At 38.8% G+C, this 21,346-nt stretch overlaps 1 protein-coding gene across 2 annotated transcripts; it reads right to left on the bottom strand.

Moving 5' to 3' along the window:
- Positions 1–8,540: 8,540 nt before the first annotated feature.
- On the bottom strand, positions 8,541–15,016 carry LOC103698046 (ATP-citrate synthase alpha chain protein 2). 2 transcript variants are annotated; one of them, XM_039132579.1, is made up of 11 exons: positions 14,699–15,016; positions 14,020–14,196; positions 13,681–13,923; positions 13,454–13,505; positions 13,104–13,218; positions 12,921–13,002; positions 9,944–10,039; positions 9,648–9,749; positions 9,424–9,540; positions 9,226–9,342; positions 8,541–9,041 (listed from the first exon to the last, which is right to left on the bottom strand). In XM_039132579.1, exons 1-11 carry the CDS (start codon positions 14,795–14,797, stop codon positions 9,033–9,035), a joined length of 1,209 nt encoding a protein of 402 aa, XP_038988507.1. In that variant the 5' UTR covers positions 14,798–15,016; the 3' UTR covers positions 8,541–9,032. The 2 variants fall into 2 exon arrangements, with proteins under 2 accessions (XP_038988507.1, XP_008778223.2); XM_008780001.4 differs by having other exon boundaries at positions 8,541–9,019.
- Positions 15,017–21,346: the final 6,330 nt, after the last annotated feature.

Raw genomic sequence — 21,346 nt, 5'->3', positions numbered from 1 at the left:
CCAAGTATATAGGATGCTTCACCTAAGTCTTTCATGAAAAATCTTTTTGATAGCCAAGTCTTGACCGATTGCATCATTGGAATATTATTTACAATGATCAGTATGCAATCTACATACAAAATTAAGAAGACAATGGCACTTCCACTGGTCTTCTTATACACAAGGTTCATCCACATTTTTGATAAAACCAAACTCTTTGATTGTCATATCAAAATGGATGTTCCAACTCCTCGATGCTTGCTTTAATCCATAAATGGATTTTTTAAGCTTGCATATTTTATTTGTTCTCCCACTTGAGATAAATTCTTTTGGCTGAGTCATATAAACCTCTTCCTCAAGATGACCGTTAAGAAAGGCGTTTTTGACATCCATCTGCCAGATTACATAATCATAGTATGCAACTATTGCAAGCAAAATTCGAATAGATTTAAGCATGGCAACTGGTGAAACGGTTTCACCATAGTCAATTTCTTGCTTTTGCCTGAAACCTTTTGCCACCAATCTAGCCTTGTATATTTTTACTTGGCCATCTGCTCCAATCTTTTTCTTATAGACCCATTTGCAACCTATAGGGTTTATATTCTCTGGTGCATCAACCAAAGTCCATACTTGGTTAGTGTACATTAAGTCTATCTCGAATTTCATGGCCTCTAGCCATTTGTCAGAGTCCCAACTCGTGACAACTTCAGAATAGGTCAGAAGATCATCGTTCTCAATGATGTGGGCTTCATCATTCTCAATGATAAACCCATAACTCTCAGGTGCTCTTCGCACTCTATCTGACTTTTGAAGAGGAGATGTGTGTTGTGGTTGTACCTCATCCATAGGTACATTAGGTTGAGGAATATCTTGTATCTCCATTTGTAGGTCTTGAACTTCTTCAAGTTCAATTCTCCTATCCTTGCCCTTTTCTAGAATAAACTCTTTCTCCAAGAAAGTGACATGCTTACTAACAGAAATCTTTTGTTGAGTAAAATGATAGAAGAGGTATCCTATACTCTCTTTAGGATAATCTACAAATACACACTTATCTGATCTAGCATTTAGCTTGTCTCCAAAATTTCTTTTGACATAAGCTTGACAGCCCCATATCTTAAGGTACTTAAAATTTGACTTCTTACCTTTTCATATCTCATATGGAGTGCTAGATACAGATTTAGACGGTACCCTGTTTAATACATATGCAGCAGTCTCTAGGGTAAAACTTCAGAAGAAAATAGAAAGGTCTGTAAAGCACATTATGGACCGACCATATTTAATAGAGTACGATTCCTTCTTTCTGCTACACCATTTAACTGTGGCGTGTACGGAGGTGTCCATTCAGAGAGAATATTCTTTTTCTTAAGATGATTTAAAAACTCACTAGAAAGGTATTCACCTCCTCGATCTGATCAAAGAATTTTAATACTTTTTCTAGTTTATTTTTCAACCATACTTTGATACTCTTTAAACTTATCAAAGACTTCGGATTTATTGTTTCATAAGATACACATATCCGAATCTTGATAAATCATCAGTGAATATGATGAAGTAAGAGTATCCACCTCTAGCTTGAGTTATCATAGGACCACATACATCTGTATGCACAAGTCCTAATAACTCACTTGCCCTTTCTTCATGTCCAATGAATGGGGACTTGGTCATTTTTCCCATAAGACAAGATTCACAAGTTCCTAATGATTCACAATCATAAGGATCAAAGAACTTTTCTTTGTACAACTTGTTTATTCTTGATTCACTTATGTGACCAAATCGGCAATGCCAAAGGAGGGTGTTATTCACATCCTCTCTCTTTCTTTTGTTGCTTCTATCAATATGATAGATATTGTCATTAAGAGACAGAACTAGAAGACCATTTTCCATAATGCCATTGCAATAAAATTCATTAGAAAAAGAAATAGAACAACCATTGCTCTTTCCATTAATTTCAAATCCTTCCTTTAATAATAAAGGAATAGAAATTACATTTCTAATAATTTTTGGTATATAACAACAGTCTTCCAACTCCAAGAGCTTGCCCGACGGCAACTCCAATAAGTAGGTTCCAACAATTTCAGCCTGGATGGACTCTCCTCCAGCGCCATAAAACTCGAAGTCACCTTTCTTCAAACTTCTAATTTTCTGTAGTTCATGCAATGACTTATATATATGAAAACAACAGCTGGTATCAAATATCCATGAATTTGAATTTGAAGAACTTAATGACAAACTGGCATGTAACATAAACATACCTTTTGATGCAACTTTTGCATCAGGCTTTATAGTTGCAAGAAAACTCTTGCAATTCCTTTTCGAGTGGCCTTCCTTGTCGCAATGGAAGCAGGTACTTGATCCGGAGATTTTCTTTTCTTTCTTCCTCTTCATCTTGCTACTTTTAGGGTTCAATCTTTTCTTAGAACCCTTACTGCCTGACCTCCTTTTATCTATAAGAAGGAGTGGACCCTTATCTTTCTTGATATGGGTCCCGACTGTCTTGAGCATATTCAATAGCTCAGGCAAAGAAGTATTCAGTTTGTTCATATGATAATTCACAACAAACTGAGAGAAGAATTCAGGAAGTGACTGTAGGATCAAATCCTGACTTAGCTCACCATCCATAGCAAAACCTAATTGACTCAATCTAGTGATTAAGTCAATAACCATAAGAACATGGTTTTGTACGAATGTCCCTTCATTCATCCTTGCACGGAATAACTGCTTAGATATCTCATATCTAGCAGTTCTACTTTGCTCTCCATACAACTTCTTTATATTGAGAAGTATAGAGAGAGTATCCATGCTATCATGCTGTCTTTGCAATTCATTGCTCATGAAGGCCAGCATGATACACTTGACAGTCAAATTGTCATTCTTCCACATCTTGTATGTGGCAACCTCTTCTTCAGTAGCATCATCCCTTATTGATCCAAGATCAGGGGTTTCGAGGATATAAGAAAGTTTCTCCTGAGTGAGAACAATCCTAAGATTTCTCAACCAGTCCGCATAGTTCAGACCGATCAACTTGTTGGCATCCAAGATGCCTCTTAGTGATAGTGAAGAAATCATTTAATTCAGAATTAATTCTACATAAGCAAAGAACAAAACTAACATAAGCAGACCAATCATTGTGACATACATACAATTAGATAAGAACTTTTATCTAATTGTTACTCCCACTATTTTATCGAATATCATAGCTCTCTCCTATAATAAATGAGAAAACCCTAATTGATTTTTCTTAGTGGGGTTGAGATCCTAATTCTTCATAAAGGCCTTGTATTAGCACAACAAACCTTTATGAGTTCAGAGGTAGGAAACTCTTTCCAATTGCATCTCATACAATTCTCAACATTACCTTGTCCTCTAAAATACTTATAGCCTTGTGTTAGTACAACAAACTATAATATTTTAGTTTAGTCAGTTCCTTCATTTCCATACAGTCATATTTGAATAATGCTTTCCTTGTGTTAGCACAACAAAGCAACATATTAAAATATGCCATAAGCATCTTAGACAATATTATATCAGTCCCTATAGCAAGCCTTGTGTTAGCACAGCAAACTAGCATAGATCTTGACAAAATAGTGTCGAGGCATGAAGAAAGGCTAGGAGTAGTGTTTTTTTAACATTAAGTTATCCATAAAAGATAATTAACCAAATTGGCCAGGTAAGTAGGTGGGAGGCTCCCCGTGCTTTCGCAACAGTCCTAATTAAGTAACCACCTTTGACACTTTTCTAGATACCAATTGATCTAGAATGAGTCAGCTTAAAATATTTTGCACTACGACTTAATATAATTTTTTATGAGGGCTTTCTGGTCTCTTGCGCATTCTATAAATATAAGACATACATACATAGCATTTCTATAGACATACTACAACATATAACATTGCTATCTCATAGCATATAACAATCATATAATATTGCTATTTTATAGCAAATATGAATCCTACATCATGCATATACATTTGATTGAACCAATAAAGGTTGGCTCTGATACCACTATAGGGTTTCATAGCGATCTAGGGGCGCAGCGGAAGCGCGGAATTTCAAAAATTTCTTAATAAAATTTCGTTACATCAAACCCTAATGAGCCAAGATCACCTTAATGGTAACAATCAAACAAATAAATATAATTATAGGAATAAAGGAATACCTGTGACGCTATATCCAATATGCAGAATTTCCATAAGGTGCCCAAGTGTTCACTCTCTAACATTGATCTACACAGAAACTGAGTTCAAGACTCTAGTTCCAAAGAACTTGATCCTTGATGCTGAATTCTTTCAAAGAACTCTAATGGCTTGTTTTTCTTACTTTCTAATTTTTTTTCTCTTTCTAAATCTCCTTCTAAGCTTCTTGTCCTAAAGAAGACCTCCTTGTCTTGGCTTAGGACAAACTAGGAAAGAGATGTTAGAAAGAAAGAATACTTGTAAGAAAGAAGAGATAAGAGAGAGAGTTAGTTTTGGAGTTCGGATGGAATCAATAATCCTCGGGAGCGACTCCTATTTATAGATGGTGTGGGGATGCATCACCAAAGGATGCATCCCATCCACACGCCTCATCAAGATGAGGCGTGTGCCAAGAGGAGCGCCCAATAAAAAGGGAGGAGGCGTAGCTGATAACCAAGGAAGGGGCGCTTACATGAAGGAATGAAAAGCCGTATGCGGTTGTGATAAGATGAAACACCTATCGGATAAGAATTCAGTTGTACTGTCAACGGCTGAGGTTAAGTACATTGTAGTTGGGAGTTGCTGTGCTCAAGTATTTTAGCTTAAATAACAATTAGAAGATTATGGAATTAAGCTTGACAAAATTTTCATAAAATGTGATAACACAAGTGCAATTAATTTAACTAAAAATTCAGTTCAACACTCTAAAGCAAAACACATGGAAATTAGGTATCACTTTATTAGAGACCATGTGCAAAATGGAAACATAGTTGTTGAACATGTATGTACTGAAAAATAATTAGCAGACATATTTACAAAACTCCTTAATGAGGATAGATTTTGAATGCTAAGAAGAGAATTAGGAGTGTGTGACCCCTTTGCATAGAAAAGATCAAATATTCCATGATACACTCCTCTCATCTTCAAAATCATTTGAAACTTTGGTCAAAGGACTAACTTAGAGCTTTCTCTCGTGAACATCACTGACCCATGAAAATTTGGTAATGATCATAAAAGTAAAAAATTATTAAAAAAAAAATGGCTTGAACTCGGGTCGACCTGAGAACCTAGTGGAGTCGACCTGAACTCGAGCCGACCCGACCATTAGCTTGAGTCGACTCAACAGCGGGACCCTCTCTTTTTAGGGCCGGCCGAGAGTGACTTTTAGGATTTGATGTAACGAAATTTTATTAAGAAATTTTTGAAATTTCGAACTTCTGCTGCGCCCCTACATCATAGAAATCCTTACGGCACTAAATAAAGAGAAAAAAGAATAGTTATCGATTTGAAGATGCTCTTCTTCTCTTTGCTGAGATTGCTTCACTCTTCAATGGGTTGGTAGAGCTCTTGAAGTCACTTGAATTCTGCTCAATAACCTTCTTTTGGATTTTGAAATGAAACAATGAATGAAGCCCTCTAGAATTTGTTTTTCCTCTTGAATGTTCACTTCAATTTCACAAAAATGTCTTTTCCTAATGAATGGTGGCTCTTAAATACTTCTCCAACCTCAAAAAGTCAGTTCCTAGCCGTTGGATTGAAGAAACTAGCCGTTATGCAGTCAGTCGTGCTCGGGTCGACTCGGATTTTGCTGGGGTCAACTCGAGTAAGGCTGGGGTCGACTCGAGCTATAGTGGGGTTGACTTTGATAGAAAATTTCAGAGAGTACTTTTCTTATGTTGCAAGTTGGGGTCGACTCAGATTTTTCTAGGGTCGACTCGAATATGGCTGGGGTCGGCTCAAGCTTGCTTGGGGTCGGCCATGATAGAAAATCCAAAGAGCAATTTTTTGGTGGAACTAGTTGGGGTTGACCTGAGTACTATGCCTATTTTTCTGGAGTCGACCCGAGCCCTATGCCAAGCGTGCCAAAGTGTGCCAAATGTATCAGAGTCGGCTCCAAACTTTCTGGGATCGACTCTAACCCTGATTTTCTGCATCTTAAGGTTAGTTTGCACATGAAACCAATAAAAAATATTGCAAGTAATTTAGGATGCTTGGCACATAAAAGTTTTATCTCTTTAACTAAGAAAAAGTTAAAATTGCCCTTTATTAAAGTAACTTGACTCTTAACTTTGTCAAACTAAAATTTAGGTTTTTTCTCAAGTTCTTCTAATAAATGTCTTTAGATGAGTTCTTGAGAGTTGTTTTAAATGTGTATGTAAAGTGTATCAAGAATATATCGAAAATGTAGAATGTATCAAGAATATATCGAGAATGTAGAGTGTATCGAGAATGTATCGTTTCTTTCTTTCTTAAGTGTTTATGTACTTGATCAATTGAGTTAATGACATTAGTACTTCCATATGACCTCAATGGTTTTGTAAACATCAAAATCACATTAGGGTCAAACATAATCTATCTACGAACGGTCTTTAATTTGTTCATGAGATGAACGACCCGTGCCTGCATCTTCCGCTGCGGTTTAATTTTCTGCGGCATGCATGGTTTTCTAACAGTTGGTGAGCTCGAAAAACCAACGATTAGGATTTTGTTGGTGAGCCTGAAAAACCAACGATGTGGACTTTTGGATTATGAGCCCGGTAAAATAATTCAGCTGTAATCCGCAGGATTATAGTGAATTCCTAAGGGGATTCTTGGAGAATAGACGTAGGTGCCTTGGAGTGCACCGAACTACTATACTTGGTGTTTAGATTGTGTTCTTTTGTGCACCTTGCTTTACTTACCTTCTTGCATTGTGTAGTTGCTCTGGTTTAATTTCTTACTTGTTTACTTGAGATTGCCTAGAGTTTATATTAATTCGCTTCCACTGCATTTACACCTTTCACATAGGTTAAATTGTGCACATATCTATAAGAAAATTCAGAATCATAAATTTTAGAAAAACCAATTCTCTCCCCTTCCCCTTTTCTTGAGTTGTCACCTTGGGCAACATCTCTGCCCTCGTAGAATACAGCCTTTGAGCTCCCCACACAAGAGATGTCAATGTGGTGTATACAGGATACACAAAACTGCAGCATTAGAATGACAAGTGATCGGGTGTAGACTAAAAGCAATTCGCCATAATTAAAGCATGGGATCCCAAGCGTCACATATTTCGGTGGTAGATTTGAACTTACAAGATAAGTACTGGACAATCAAAGCTAACAACATAATAGAGCAAGTCATCATCCATTGACCTGACAGCATCTGAATAGACTACTTTGAACCGAATCACTGATCTTGGCTCAACCAAAAAGTGGGGCACAAGTGATATGGCACTAAATAAGCAAGTGATATGGTGCTACCAGATTCAACCAGATCACAGCCAATTTGGCAGCCTTGCTACCTTATCGACATTATCAGAGCAAATCAACTCCCCCCAACCAGGATCGAGCCAAGCAGAAGGAAATAGACATTCAAAGTCAAACTTACATTCAAAGTCAAACTTGCTCGCTCGGCCAGATAACTGCTTGGCTCAGCACCAAGCCAACCGAGGCCCTCTCACCTTAAACCATGGCCAGAGGTGCGAGTCACAACCGGCGCCCACTCACCCGAATAGTTACATGTTTTGCTAGATCCTATACCATTACAATGTGATCTTCCAACGATTATATCATGATCCTAGATTGTTAGAACATAATCTTATGAAATCCCGTATCTCTTAGCTATAAATAAATCCTAATACCCTCCATGAAAGGTAACCGACAAAAAATCCTTGTTAAATGACACTCTTCCTGATTCTTCCTTCATTCCCATACAAAATACTCTCCTTAACTTAAGCATCAAAGGGCTTAACTAGAGATCAAAAATTTCACATTTTTATTTTGTCATAGTAATTTATAAAATATTTTTAAAATAATAAAAGAATGAATCAATGAAAGAGTGATCTTTACTGAAAACTTGAGTAAGTAGCTCTTTGTAGGGTAGGATTTTATTGAACAAAACAAAGTTAAAGCTCTTACAAATTCTCGAGCCTTATTTGTTGTCTTGCAGACCGACAAAAGCAAACAATGCTCATGATCCGGAGATCAGCAGCAACAGTGATCATGAACCTTTTTCTATCTTGCCAGTCATTCTAATGCGATTGAATAGTCATATGCTGGTTATATAATCTCGAGAATATCAATATCATAGAATGCAATTGGGAGGCCTCCCCTTCTACTGCAATGCACGTATATTATGTTCAATGGGCTAGGTTACACCCAGGCGCAGTCTCAGCCCGCTGAGAACAAAGGACAGGCCCACCCTACGGATTCGCCAAGGATACCAGGCCGGCGCCTTGCTCGAAATAAAATCCTGCTGTCTTCTCCAGCTAAAAAGAGTTGTCACTCTCGTAGAGCAAGAGCAATCACAGAGCTGAACATATTCACCATGCCGACCCAAGCATAAAGCAGGAGGTAATGCTGATAATATGAAAGACAACACTTCTTGACAGTTTCAGCTCACTGGAGGTAGAAAAAAAATGATAACATAGCATGCGAGAATGCATTAAAAGCTACCAATATCTTTCACTACAGCCAGATATGCTTCTCACATTCAGAAGATTAAGTTCATTCAATATGTCTACCAGGAGCATAAGCTAGCAGCATCAAAATGTCATGCATAGTTTGCACACATCAAGCCCAAAATTACTGGAAATCCAAGCTGGAACAGAAATTCTCTATTAGAATATATTAGTCTTATCACAACTCACTCCAGAAGTTTGATGAGGCAACCAAATTAGGTTATTGCAGTATCGACTCATTCAAGCTCTCTAGATGTTCGCCTTTTGTCCTCCGTTGCCGATAAATCCCTAAATTCTTATTCTTGTTCAACAAAACAGATGGAGAAAAACAAAAGTAGAGTACATGGAATCGAAATTATGCAGCAGACATGATGCAATCAATAGCTTGCTTGCAAATTCCAGTCATTGTTGCTTCTGGCCCATACACCTGCAATAAATCATCATGCATCCTATTCACGTATGTATTAATCAGAATCCAAAACCTTGAACGATCTTCAACGTCCAACTCGAACATTTGGAAGGTGAAGTGGGATATAAAACTTATTCGAGTTGTATTCCACAAGGCAAGAATTAGTAAGGAAATCTCATGTTACTAAAAGAGTAGGAAACTAGTGCACATTACTAATTTATTACCTCAAGGGGAATGCCTAACTCGTCACCCAGAACCCGCATTTTGAACAGACCTGTTTGGTAATTTGGACCACCTCTTCGGACAAAAATGTGCATCCTTGCAGCCTTTAGCTTGGATTCCTGCAAGAAAAGAAGCAAAGTTGCGTTTTACACTGAAAGTAGAAAAGATAAGAAATCAGTTAGAGGTTTGATCGACCATACCTTTTCCCTTAGGGCACGGATGATGCCACTAAAAGTCGCAGCAACATCAGTGAAGTTAGCTATACCCCCTCCAATGAGAAGGGCCCTCTTTTGGCCATCGGGATCAGCCGTTGCACACTGCAAATGCATAAAGAATCCATAATTTTGGGTGAATAAAGCAGTATGAGTACCTCCAGAACAAAAAAAGGATGAAACTGAGGATAATGAATCGAACAAGCTCTTACATCGAGAACCACTCTAGCATATTGCAAGACCTCATCCTCGTTAGGAGCACCACTGTACTCTGCATAGTTTCCGAGCTCTGATGCATAACCCAAGTCACCAACCTAATAAAGTGATAAACAAAATGTCCGGTTTAAACGCATATATTTTGCACCAGGCCTATATTCTATGGGTTCCTATGACTGGTGGCCTTAAAAGCATTTTGATGCCATGAAGGTTTAAACTAGACCTACCAAGAGATTTCAAAATCTTACTAAACCGAACAAAAGAAATTTGACATAGATAAATGGAAGCTTACGGTATCAGCATATATAACACTAGCACCACCACCAGCCACCATGGTCCATATGCGTCCTTTGGGATTTAAAACAGTGAACTTCAAGGAGGCACTAGTCTGAAATGATATAGGTTAACATATTATGTGTATGCTCTACGCAAAGCTTAGCAAATCTCGAGTTTATTCTCAATTGCACAAACACACGACAATTGGTACACTCAAAATATATCAATTACAGCTCTAACTTAGAATATCACAAGACTGCTGAATGAAAATGTAGAAAAACTAAAGTGCTACCTGTTCTAGCTGGCAAGTCCCAGATATTTCAAGGACTCCACTCATTCCACCTAATTGTGAGCATATTGCAAATCATAAAGAACATTTATGAAGCCCATTCAGGAATTTTCGTGGACAGTTCTAGCTTTCTCCACAAGTGTTTCTTAGCCATTCCATCCTGATGCCCCAGATGCGAGCCACCATTAGGAATTGAGGCAGTAGCTAAGCATTCTACGAAGTTAGTAATAAGTTACACAGCTTTTACAGAATATCTTTTTTGTGACAAAGGTTTTTACAGAATATAATTGAAGCACTGGCAACCACAGGACAGCATATGCTTCAAATTATAGAAACTTAAATAGCGCCTCAAAAGATTTGGAGTGTTGTAGATAGACCTGCCAACGGTTCGAGTCTAACCCAATCCGACCTTAACCTGAACCAACCCATTACCTGAAAAGACCTGATATTTGGACCCAAATACTCGTATTTGACCTGAATTCACCTCCTCTCTCAGACCTCTCCAGAACCATAAACCCTTCGCCTCTCCCAATGGATCCCCACCAGACAACCATGCGGAGAATGGTCACAGCAGCGATGATGACAATAATGGCACCCTTCTGAAACAGCCACAGCCGTCACCCCCTATCTGTATCACCAAGATCCATGATGAGTTCGCCCATCACAACCCCACTATAGCCTGCATCAAAACAATACATATTCAGGAAGTCGTACGAGGCACTGCGGTGACGGCGACGGCAACGGCGATCCCAATGCGAGTATTTGAGTCGGGGAGACCGGGGCCACACCTGAAGATGGTCAGATCATACCACTGCCACAGCGACTAAAGTAGATATGTACATGGGCTCGACTTTCTCAAACTCGCCGTTGCTGAGCTCAGTATGGCTGCTAAGCTTTTCCATAAGGGATTGGTCAGCCATCATGATTTTAAGTGTTTTAAGAGTTTCAAACCACAATGGGGTCAGGTCAAGTGTTTTTAAGTGTTTCAGGCTGCCTAAACAGCTTGGGTTGGGCTGGATTATGTTTCGGGTTGGGGCAAGTCCTAACTCGATCCATTGACAGGCCTAATTGGGGAAGCCTACTAAGTCTTGCCTCTATTCATACAGGCAATGATGGTGTAGCTAGGAAAATTACAATAGAAGGAAAACATCCAACTGGAGGGAAAAAGTATCTTTGACGAACTCAGTAGGTTCAATGTGAAGTTCTAACAAACTAAAGAGAAGAGAACATCAAAACATAAAGTAGTGAACGCCATAAAATCTACATGACATAACAAACCAAAACTAGAGAATCTCACTATCCTTTCTAACAAAGTTGATATTGGAAATCTACATTGATTCCCCTGCATTAAAGTTTTCATAGGCTCAAAGTACTTAACCATACAAAAACTTAGGACATGAAATTTATTTTCAAAACTTCCATTACCAATTATTAAATTTCTCCATTCAACAAGAAGAAAGGAATAACCAAAACAACACTATTTGAATAATTGAGATTATAGATCAAATTCAAATACCAATGTCTCCATGCCAATCTTAACCTCCAATTGAAGAAAGAAAGAACTATCATGAAGATTCAAGCTCTCATTTTTCTCAACATGCAACATTCTTCTAAATGAAGATTTCATAACTCAAGTTTACCTTTTCAAGCTCCCAATCCGCACTAATCAAATGGCCATCTTGAACAGACAAAAAGTCCCTCAAGAACTCAATGTCCTCAATGCATACATAATTCTGAAATCTAATTTAGGAAACCCCCACTCAGAGAAAAAAAAAAATCTAATTTTAGTGCTACGAAGCCGCATCCCTTCAGCATTCTCTTCTTGATACATTAAAAATATTTTTTGAGAGCGCGCACTTCGCTCCTTTTACAGTAATTTCACCTAATCACTTGAATGCAAAATACTTCATTTTTATTCAGAAAGTGTATTCATTTTCTCCCAATTCCCATTCTTAAATCTCTATCTCTACTAGATTTGGAGCCACCATAAACCTATACTCATCCTTTCCACCCATATCCCATAAAAATAAAATAAATGGAACCCATTTGTTTGTAGCATAAGTCATCAAAGATCCAATTGTAGGCACGGTGACTTCCTGACCTCACAAATGTTGCTCTTGTTCTTCTATTACGCATTTAGTCTCTAGTAGTATATATCTAACCATTAACAATAGCAAAATGCATTGGTGGTCATTACCTATAAGCCATTTTGATGCATCCTATATCAGGGTAACACCGCAATCATTTGACGACCATTGAGAAACAAGAAGGCATGATATATAGATAGACTAAGGCTACTTTATTCACTAAACAGATCATATTGACATGCAAAGTGATCCATTAAGAAATCATTTTTTTCTAAATCTAGAATTTCTTTTCCTATTTTTTTAGTTCCACTTGAGAGATCTTATATAGCTAATCCCCATTTTCTAAGTGTTCTCTTTCTTTCTAGCCAACAATTAAGCATACTAAGGATATATAAGGTATGGCCACAATCATTTCCATCAAAATATTGAATAAATAATCATTTAACTCATCATGATAAGGATTGTACTGTAGGAAGGAAGATTTAAACTCAACTTCAGTGTGAGCATTAAAAAAGAACTAGCATAGCATGAAACAGTATTAATGTAAACATTGTTACTTTTCATCCAACAGAGGTTTGCTCAAATTATAATATATGCAAATCAGTAGAAGTCATCACCTTTTCATCAAGTTCATGAATAAAGCTTTCTGTAGGGCTCAGAACTCTGCCAAAAGGAAGGGGAAATTCTATGCTCCCCCACCTGCGCATCGTAACATAACCCAGCATAAACATACAGACAGGATTCCCTCGAATGAACCAACATTGATAAGATGATAATGAAGCCTGTGGCACAAAACCTACTTCTTGAAGTTCTTGAATGCAGCAGTGTCATCAAGCTCTCCTCGCATATCCAACGGATATGGCTCCCCATTTACCAAAGTGAATGGGTTCATCTCGAGAAAAGTGAAATCCAAGTCTGTGATATACACATTAAATCAATTCCATACCAGAAAAGTAAATAAAGAACATGGAAAATGAAATGGCACAAGAAAAAAAAAAAATTCCCCCTCCAGTTACAAAAATTATAATATACCGAGATTATACACAACCACTTATAAATACAACCTTTTAAAGTTGCTTTGTATAAAATTTCTTAAACTATTTAACAAGCATTAAAGAAGTGTCCCATGTAGATCTTTGTCCCAGCATACCTTGGAAAACAGCAAAAACCCCTTTTATGAAGTCCCCTATTTTTCCTCGTACCTGAGCCAACATTTGTGATAAGAATTACCAGCAGAGGCATAACCAAGTATATCTCCAAATTATAGCACGAAAATCAAGTTAGCTCAACTGTCTAGGAGGAAACAGCTTAAACAAGATTACCCAGTTCAAGCAAATACTGCAAGCAAAATGGATATGTAGAAGAAATGCGCCTCACCTCCAGGGGAAGGGTTGCAATCAGTGGAGCACATGCCTCAGACGTCATAGGCTTCTCAGCAGGGAGAAAGATAGTCTTAACCTTGTCCCAGTTCTCTTCAATTTCAATTCCACCACACTCTGAGAAGCTGATGGTGCAACCAAGCCTCTGGGAGACGATCGAGAGATAGTACTCTTGGTCATGGGGAACAAATGGCTCAACTATAAATGTGGTAATCGGGGCCTTGCAGCCACCCATCTCAACCTATATGAAATTAAAATTTGGAATACATGTTGTTCTATTAATAATCACTGAATCAGTAAAGAACTAAAACGCAAACAATGTTAATTACATAATTACCTCCACTCCAAGACGTTCCTTCACAAACTGAGCCACCTGAGCCATATCTAAGTTCAGAGCCAACAAACCGCTCTTCCCTCGCTTCCCGAACAGCATGTCAGGCTTCACAACCAGTTTCATGGATGAAAGCCATGGCTCTTTGTTCACTAACTCAGTGAAGTCCGTCGAATCCGTGACCTTATTTAGCCAACATAAATAATTGAGAAAAAATCACCACTACTTATAAGAGTCGAAGAGCACAAGCTAATCATCCAATCAAATAACCACGAAATTAAATCCATGCTTGAATCAGTGAAGAAAATTAGATCGTTTCTGTTTCATCATCAAATCCAAATCATTTACGATCTAAATCTCATCAAATGCTGCAAAACTACACTAATCAACCGTCAAAAGCACATCTTAGTCAGAAAACCGCGATAACAAAATGCACTTCATGATCCAATCCAAAAAGAATCATATTTTTACACTAAAAAACACATGGGTTATTAAAATACCGTATAACAGTCAAATATACATGAAAATAATCACAAATTTGCTCGTTTTTCCATCGGTAAGTACACATGTAGCTAAAAGATCTCTCAGATCTCCACTGAAAAACAAATTTTTGAGCCAATTCTCAATCAATCACCACATGAACCTCCTAGAAAACAAGATCGAGACAGAGATCAGAAGAGCCCACCTGGGCTGAGAAAATCTGGAGGTCGATGGCGGCGAGCCGCTTGAGATGCTCCTTGAGAAGCCGCTTCGAATCGTACTCCCGGATCTTCTTCCTCGCCATCTCCTCCTTCCTTTTTGGAACGCTTCAGAGATCGATCGGAGAGGTCCCCTGGATTCGAGCTTCCAAGGAGTGGTGGCTTCAAAGAGAGGTCGATGGGAGCCGAGGGATATTTAAAGGCGAGAGAGGAGGAGAGGTGGGCGGGTAGCTGCGATCGCCCCTCAAAGCAAGCAGACTTCCCACCTACCCTTCTCCCAACCCAGCGAACCCTTGGACGGCTTTTCGCCTTACCAGTTACTGGACGTCCGCATAAACTTTCGTGCTGGATTCAAGATCTTCCGTCCATGTCAACTTGGGAGAAAATTGAACGATAGATCTGATTATTTACGTATGAAGTTTGTGGGGACGATCTGACGGGAGGAGGAAGAGGGAGGAGGGGGTGGATGGGCAGTGAATGCAAGTCGTTTTCGGTCACCCACTCGGGACGCATGGGACCGGGATTACGTTGTCACAAAGCGAGAGAGAAGAGGGTGTTAGCGGGTGTTAGAATGGGTCTTACAAGTAGGTGGATGTAGTAATGGCGGTAGTGGAGTTTGGGGAGCGGAGCCACGTGTGGAAAGTTTGGAAGTGGTTTGGTGGCGTAGCATCCACGGGCCGGCTAACGGCGATGAATGAGAGCGATTAGATCTAGTAATAGTTTGGAATGATGCAATAATTCTATGGTGCCTTTTTTTTCAAGGTATTGGTACGAAGCAAATAAACCATGCTTCCCTCAAATGGATCTAAAGGCAATTCAGATACTCGCACCAATCTCGAAGTAACAATAACCCTGGCTAACAAGTTAACGGAAGCCAAAAACATTAATGGAACAGGATGCACTATTCTTGTCCGTGTCCTATCACCCGGGACCAGCCATTTTATTAATTATTGGAATCTATTTTATTAATTTCTAAAAATAAGCACAAACTGGCCACAAATAAACAGAAACTTGTATCCCCGTAGGAATAAATAAAAATATCTAAAAAAATAAACACTAGCCCTTCTAAGATAAGTATAAACCCTTTAAGATAAATACCTAATCTGTGCTGATAAATAAAAAACACCATAGAAATAAATAAAAACTCGACACCTCACCCTAGGTTAGGTCAGGGCTCACTCACGGTAAAAGGCAAAGATTGAGAATAAACACAAAGTTCGGTTGCAGTAGACACAAAGTATAAGTAAACACAAACTAGCTTTGAATAAGCAAAAACTTGCAAGGATGCCCACTACCTTCTTGCACCTCCCTCCAGAAATAAATAGAATCCCTTAAGGAATAAACACCGGTTCCTCCATAAACATAAACTCTCCATGATAAACACCTAGTCTGCGGCACAGGTTTCTATTTATTGCCCTAGAGGGTTTGTGATTGTCCTAAAAGTGTTAATGTTTATTCTTTAAATGTTTCTATTTATTTTTGCAACGTAATATAGATTTCTGTTTATCTATGGCCAATTTTTGTTTACTCTTAGGAATTAATGAAGTGGATTCCAACAATTATGAAGTAGCCAATCTACAAGGGAGAGTGTTTTTATTATTTTTTGAAATAATTACTAAAGGATGGGTGCAGACATGGGCAGCACGTCCTATCCCATTGATGCTTCTTTTTTTTTCCTTAACGGCTCCTATTGCTGCTGAGAATTGATATGACCAAGGCGTCGAGCAAGAGAGGTCGCTGGAGGGCTCGGTCATCGACTACTCAAGCCATGCTATGTGATGCATCTAAAACCATACTAGGAGGCTAGACTCATACTCGGAACTTCGGACCGACATTAAGTTTGGCTTGAAACAACAAAAATAAAGAAATCTTCTGGTCGGAGAGTGTTTGGCGGGGGATCTTCCGATGCTTTAAATCAAAATGACTCTCAAAGAATAGAGGAGGTTTGTTTGATGCCTCGGTCATACTAATTCTCAGTGACAATGGATTAGGTACAAGTGCTTATTAGAGAACAAGAATACTGAGCGTGACCATAACAAGTAGTCACTTGGATGTCTATCCACTCGTCAGTGATTTACTTGATGCTGCAGTTGTATGACCGGTCCTTTGACTTCCGATGCCTTAGCTATTCACAGTGAGGTTGTTATAGTTTGACGAGCACATAAACATGGGCCCTATCCATTTGGATCCTTGTGGTGCAGCTTGGCTGCAGTAGGTTCATTGTAGGAGTAGGGGTGCATCTAGATCGAATCTATCGATCTTGATAGATTAGGAGAGATCCTATGTGATTTATAAGACTGAGTTCGTAAATCCTTGGCGAAGGTCGTTTTTGGAAAAGAGTTTTTCAATCTCGAACTAGAATCGAATAAATCTTGACATATGATAGATGATGGGATTTGACGAGTTATCCATGACCTCCATTTTGTCGGAATCCACGATAGAAGGACTGTATCATACGACTAACTGCAACTAAAGGTTCATCTATTCCATTCTGCTAGGTTGTCACTACATACTGCTAGATGTCACTGGTGGATTGTGAGACTCAAAGGCATTCACTTGATGATCAGTGAACTCGAAAGAGAAGAGTTGGTTCCAACCTATTGAAAGGAGTTTCAATGATATTGTGATAGGGATCACAATATATCTCACTGCTAGACAGAATAGAACCTATGAGATCCACACAATAGAGGATCTGATCGATCTGATGGTTGGATTGTGATTTGGAATCACAATAGTTTGTAATTGTCAATTTGATTGATAATTGGTTTAACCCACTAAGAGTTAGTAAGTTGAAGAAGGAACTAATTGCAATTGGATTGCAATTTGATTGAATCAATTGGACTTAATATTGGGCTTGATCTTATATGATAAGGTTCAAGAGTTCTACTTGGAGTAGGACTTCTAGAGTTCTAATTGGATTAGTATTTCAAATTAAATTAGAGTCCTACTTGAAGTAGGATTCCTAAAGTCCTAATTAGATTAAGATTCCTAGAGTCCTAATTAATTTTGGTTTAATAGATAAACATGACTCCTAATTAAATTAGGATTGAAGAGTTCAATTGTGTCATGATCTAATTGGGTCCTAATTAGATTAGAACTCTTATGGATAAGTTTTGGAGGCCACCTAATCCTCTTAAGAAGAGGATTCAACCACCTTGACTAAAATCAGCTGCACCCCTTCCTAATTCGATTCGAAAGGGGCTGATGGCGTGGCCCTTCGTAGTTTTTTTGGGGCGTGGCTCCTCCTAATCTTAAGGGGGAGGCCACGCCTAGGGCATCCATAATAAAAGGGGACAAGGGGCTGGCCCCTGAGTGGTTCTTTTCATGCTAGGCGTGTAGCCTCTCCCCATCTTCCTTCTTCCATCCACAAGGGGCAAAGAAAGGGGGCAACAAGCAAGATTGGAGTCTTCTTCTTCCTCCTCTTCCTCAGCCGCATAGAAGAAAACATAGAACCTCCCTTCCCTCCTTCTTCATCCTTCTTCCAAGAAAAGGAGAAAGTGTTTCTCCTTCTTCTTCTTCCTCCTCTTGGAAGCAATCAAGAGTTAATTGCTTAGAGGAGCTCTAACCATCAAAAGAGATCTCTGCAAGGGAGCCAGCACCCCAGTGAGATCACGATCTTGATCGATCCAGATCTTCGTGTGAATACCCGTAGAAGCTAGACACTTGTGCGGCTTCAAGCGAACTCAATTTTCACAATCATCAGATAGTGATGAAGATCTACCCGCTTAAAGGTAAAGATTTGATCTTTACAATTTTTAATTATAGATCTGAAATAATCAAGTCTTTAATTTAATCTATCCTTCAGATTACATAATTTTCTGAGTTAGAGAACTCCGAATTTTTTTGAAATCTATATTTTCTAGGACGCTCATGCGATGAACGACCCCGCGCATGTATTTCCGCTGCGATCATCGCAACGCGTGTGGGGGTAACCCGACAACTACTAGTAGCCTCACTCTTGGGCTCAGGGCTATGAGCTGAACAATGCCAACCTGGCTTTGATACCACATGCAGGGAAGCAGGAGAAGAAGAGGGACGAGAAGAAGGAGAAGGAGGATAAGAAGGAGAAGAAGGAGTAGGAGGAGGAGGAGAAGAAGAAGAAGAAGGAGAAGGAGAAGAAGAAGAAGAAGAAGAAGAAGAAGAAGAAGAAGAAGAAGAAGGAGAAGGAGAAGAAGAAGGACAAGAAGACCAAGAAAAAGGGGAAGAAGGACAAGAAGAACCAGAAGGAGGAGAAGAAGAAGAAGAAGAAGAAGAAGAAGAAGAAGAAGAAGAAGAAAGAGAAGAAGGAGAAGAAGTGGAAGAAGAAGAAGTAGGAGAAGTAGAAGAAGAAGAAGAAGTAGTAGTAGAAGAAGAAGAAGAAGAAGAAGAAGAAGAAGAAGAAGAAGAAGGAGAAGAAGGAGAAGTAGAAGAAATACCTCTCCTAGGGATAATGTACTTGGATGGGTTGAGGCCGAGAGCGGGAGGCTGGTGGCGCCCAGAGAAAAGTACCTGTTGAAGGCCGAGTGGAGTGCCATGTAAGGGGAAAAGGTAGGGCGTATGGCTACGTGCCCGTAGTGATCCTCCCCTGTATGGTACATCGCCTGCGATCGAGGACTGTCGGGTTGATCATCCATAAGATGGCAGGATAGGAGAATTGTGTTCTCCAATGCTAGAACAAAAGCTATCATACTATGCTTTCAAGTTCCATAGAGTTAAACTATCATATGCTTTGACTTGCTTCTGTATCATAAGCTGTATAGGAAGATTTATTTTTCAAATATGGAAGAGAATGTTACTATCATATCATTCATATGATACTGCTTTTATGTTTCAGAATTATACACTATTCATCAGATATTTCATATACATATCTGAGAATAAGGTTAAGAGTAAAGAAATTATATCTTCACTGTGCACCCCAAACTTAGCACTCGCCAAAAAGCCAGTCAAGCCTTTGACCATGGATATGGAATCCATAGACCCAGTTCCTACCTCCAACGAGGTCTCCAGAGACTTGACCAATGAGGTCACATATGCTGAGAGCATAGAATATCCAAAATATTTGGATGAATTGAATAATTGGTCAATTCCTAAGGTAAATCCAAGCCATATCTATAGAAGAGGATGGCTTGAGATAGGTTCTAGGATGATAGTTAAAACTATCGAAAGGACCCTTTCTGTTAATAAACAGACCCAAACTTTTCAGTTATTAGGTATCAGAGCCAAGCAATGTTCTTGGTTAGGAAGGAGGCTACCGGATCCCGGTAGGCCGGAGGAACAGGGCTTAGCCTAATGATAGGCTAAGATTCGTCTGGCTTGGGAGTGCTAAGGCACTCGAAGGTATAATGGTTCTTCTGTTTAACCTTATTATGGATAGTTGAGATAGTTTATTATTCTGCGACTAGAAGCATGAACTGGTAGTTATGTTCTATCCTGTTTTGAATCATGAACCTACTACTCAGTTATGGTGTTAAAGTATGAACTGGTAGATATGTTCTGTCCTATTTTGAATAATAAACCTACTACTCAGTTATGATATAAACATGAAAAGGTAATTATTTATCTGTTCTTGGGTCATAAATATTACATACTTCCTCACGAAGATGGTCGGCAGAACTGGCACACTTCTCTGCGGGGATAATGTACTTGGATGGGTTGAGGCCGAGAGCGGGAGGCTGGTGGCGCCCGGAGAAAAGTACCCGTTGAAGGCCGAGTGGAGTGCCGTGTAAGGGGAAAAGGTAGGGCGTATGGCTACGTGCCCGTAGTGATCCTCCCCTGTATGGTACATCGCCTGCGGATTGAGGAGAGCCGGGTTGATAATCTAAGTGATGGAAGCTAGTTTTATTTATTTTCCAATACCAGAATAAATAGTTATCGTATCCTGATGTGTGGTAGTGTTTCTATCATGCTGTAGCGGAAGATTTATTATTCAACATAAGGAAAAGAATGTTTTTTACCATATCATTCGTGTGGTAGTGCTTTTGCATCATAGACTGCAGCGGAAGATTTATCCTTCAAAATAGGAAAAGAATGTTTTTTACCATATCATTCGTGTGGTAGTGCTTTTATGTTTCAGAATGATAGAATATTCATCAACTGTTATTTATGCATATTCATCAAAGGTTAAGGAGTAAATGAACATCGTATCTTCACTGTGCATGTTCAACTTAGTACTCGCCTAAAAGCCAGCACAGCCTGTACCTATGGAGAAAATCTCCACATGCCCTGGTTCCAGCCCTATGGAAAATTATTCCATAGATATGGAGGAAAACTCCATCGGCTTAGTCTCCACCCATAATAATAATATTATGAAAGAGTTATTTTTGTTTTTTAATTTTAAAACAATGAGTCTAATAGACCGAAAAAGGAATCTTCAATCTAGAAGTTCCATAAGACAAATTTTAAATAAAGATTTTAAATCTAAAGATAATAAGATCTTTAGAAAATGGTATAAAAACCATTTTACTAAAACTGAGATGAAAAATCATCGAACTCAGTATTTCCAAGACTTAGAAACCATAGGAGAATTACAAGGTTTTGTCCTTTGGTTTTGTAGGTTCTATAAAAATCAATTAGAACTTAAAGGTCTTGAAGAACTTCTAATAAAAGAAGAAGTCTTAGATAATTCTAGGACTAACCCTGATAAATTAGTTAGG

Source organism: Phoenix dactylifera, chromosome 12, assembly GCF_009389715.1.
Source record: "Phoenix dactylifera cultivar Barhee BC4 chromosome 12, palm_55x_up_171113_PBpolish2nd_filt_p, whole genome shotgun sequence".
In the NCBI taxonomy this organism is placed as follows: domain Eukaryota; kingdom Viridiplantae; phylum Streptophyta; class Magnoliopsida; order Arecales; family Arecaceae; genus Phoenix; species Phoenix dactylifera.
The sequence above is the reverse complement of the archived record's forward strand: the minus strand, read 5'-3'. Positions and strand labels throughout refer to the sequence as shown.

Excerpts from the sequence above, each read along its gene's own strand:
- LOC103698046 (XM_008780001.4), bottom strand. The coding sequence starts at position 14,797 with ATGGCGAGGAAGAAGATCCGGGAGTACGATTCGAAGCGGCTTCTCAAG. Across the intron at positions 10,040-12,920 it reads TTCATGAACTTGATGAAAAG|ACTAGTGCCTCCTTGAAGTT; the intron begins GTGATGACTTCT and ends ATATCATTTCAG. Across the intron at positions 9,343-9,423 it reads TCCGTGCCCTAAGGGAAAAG|GAATCCAAGCTAAAGGCTGC; the intron begins GTATGGTCGATC and ends CTTTTCTTGCAG.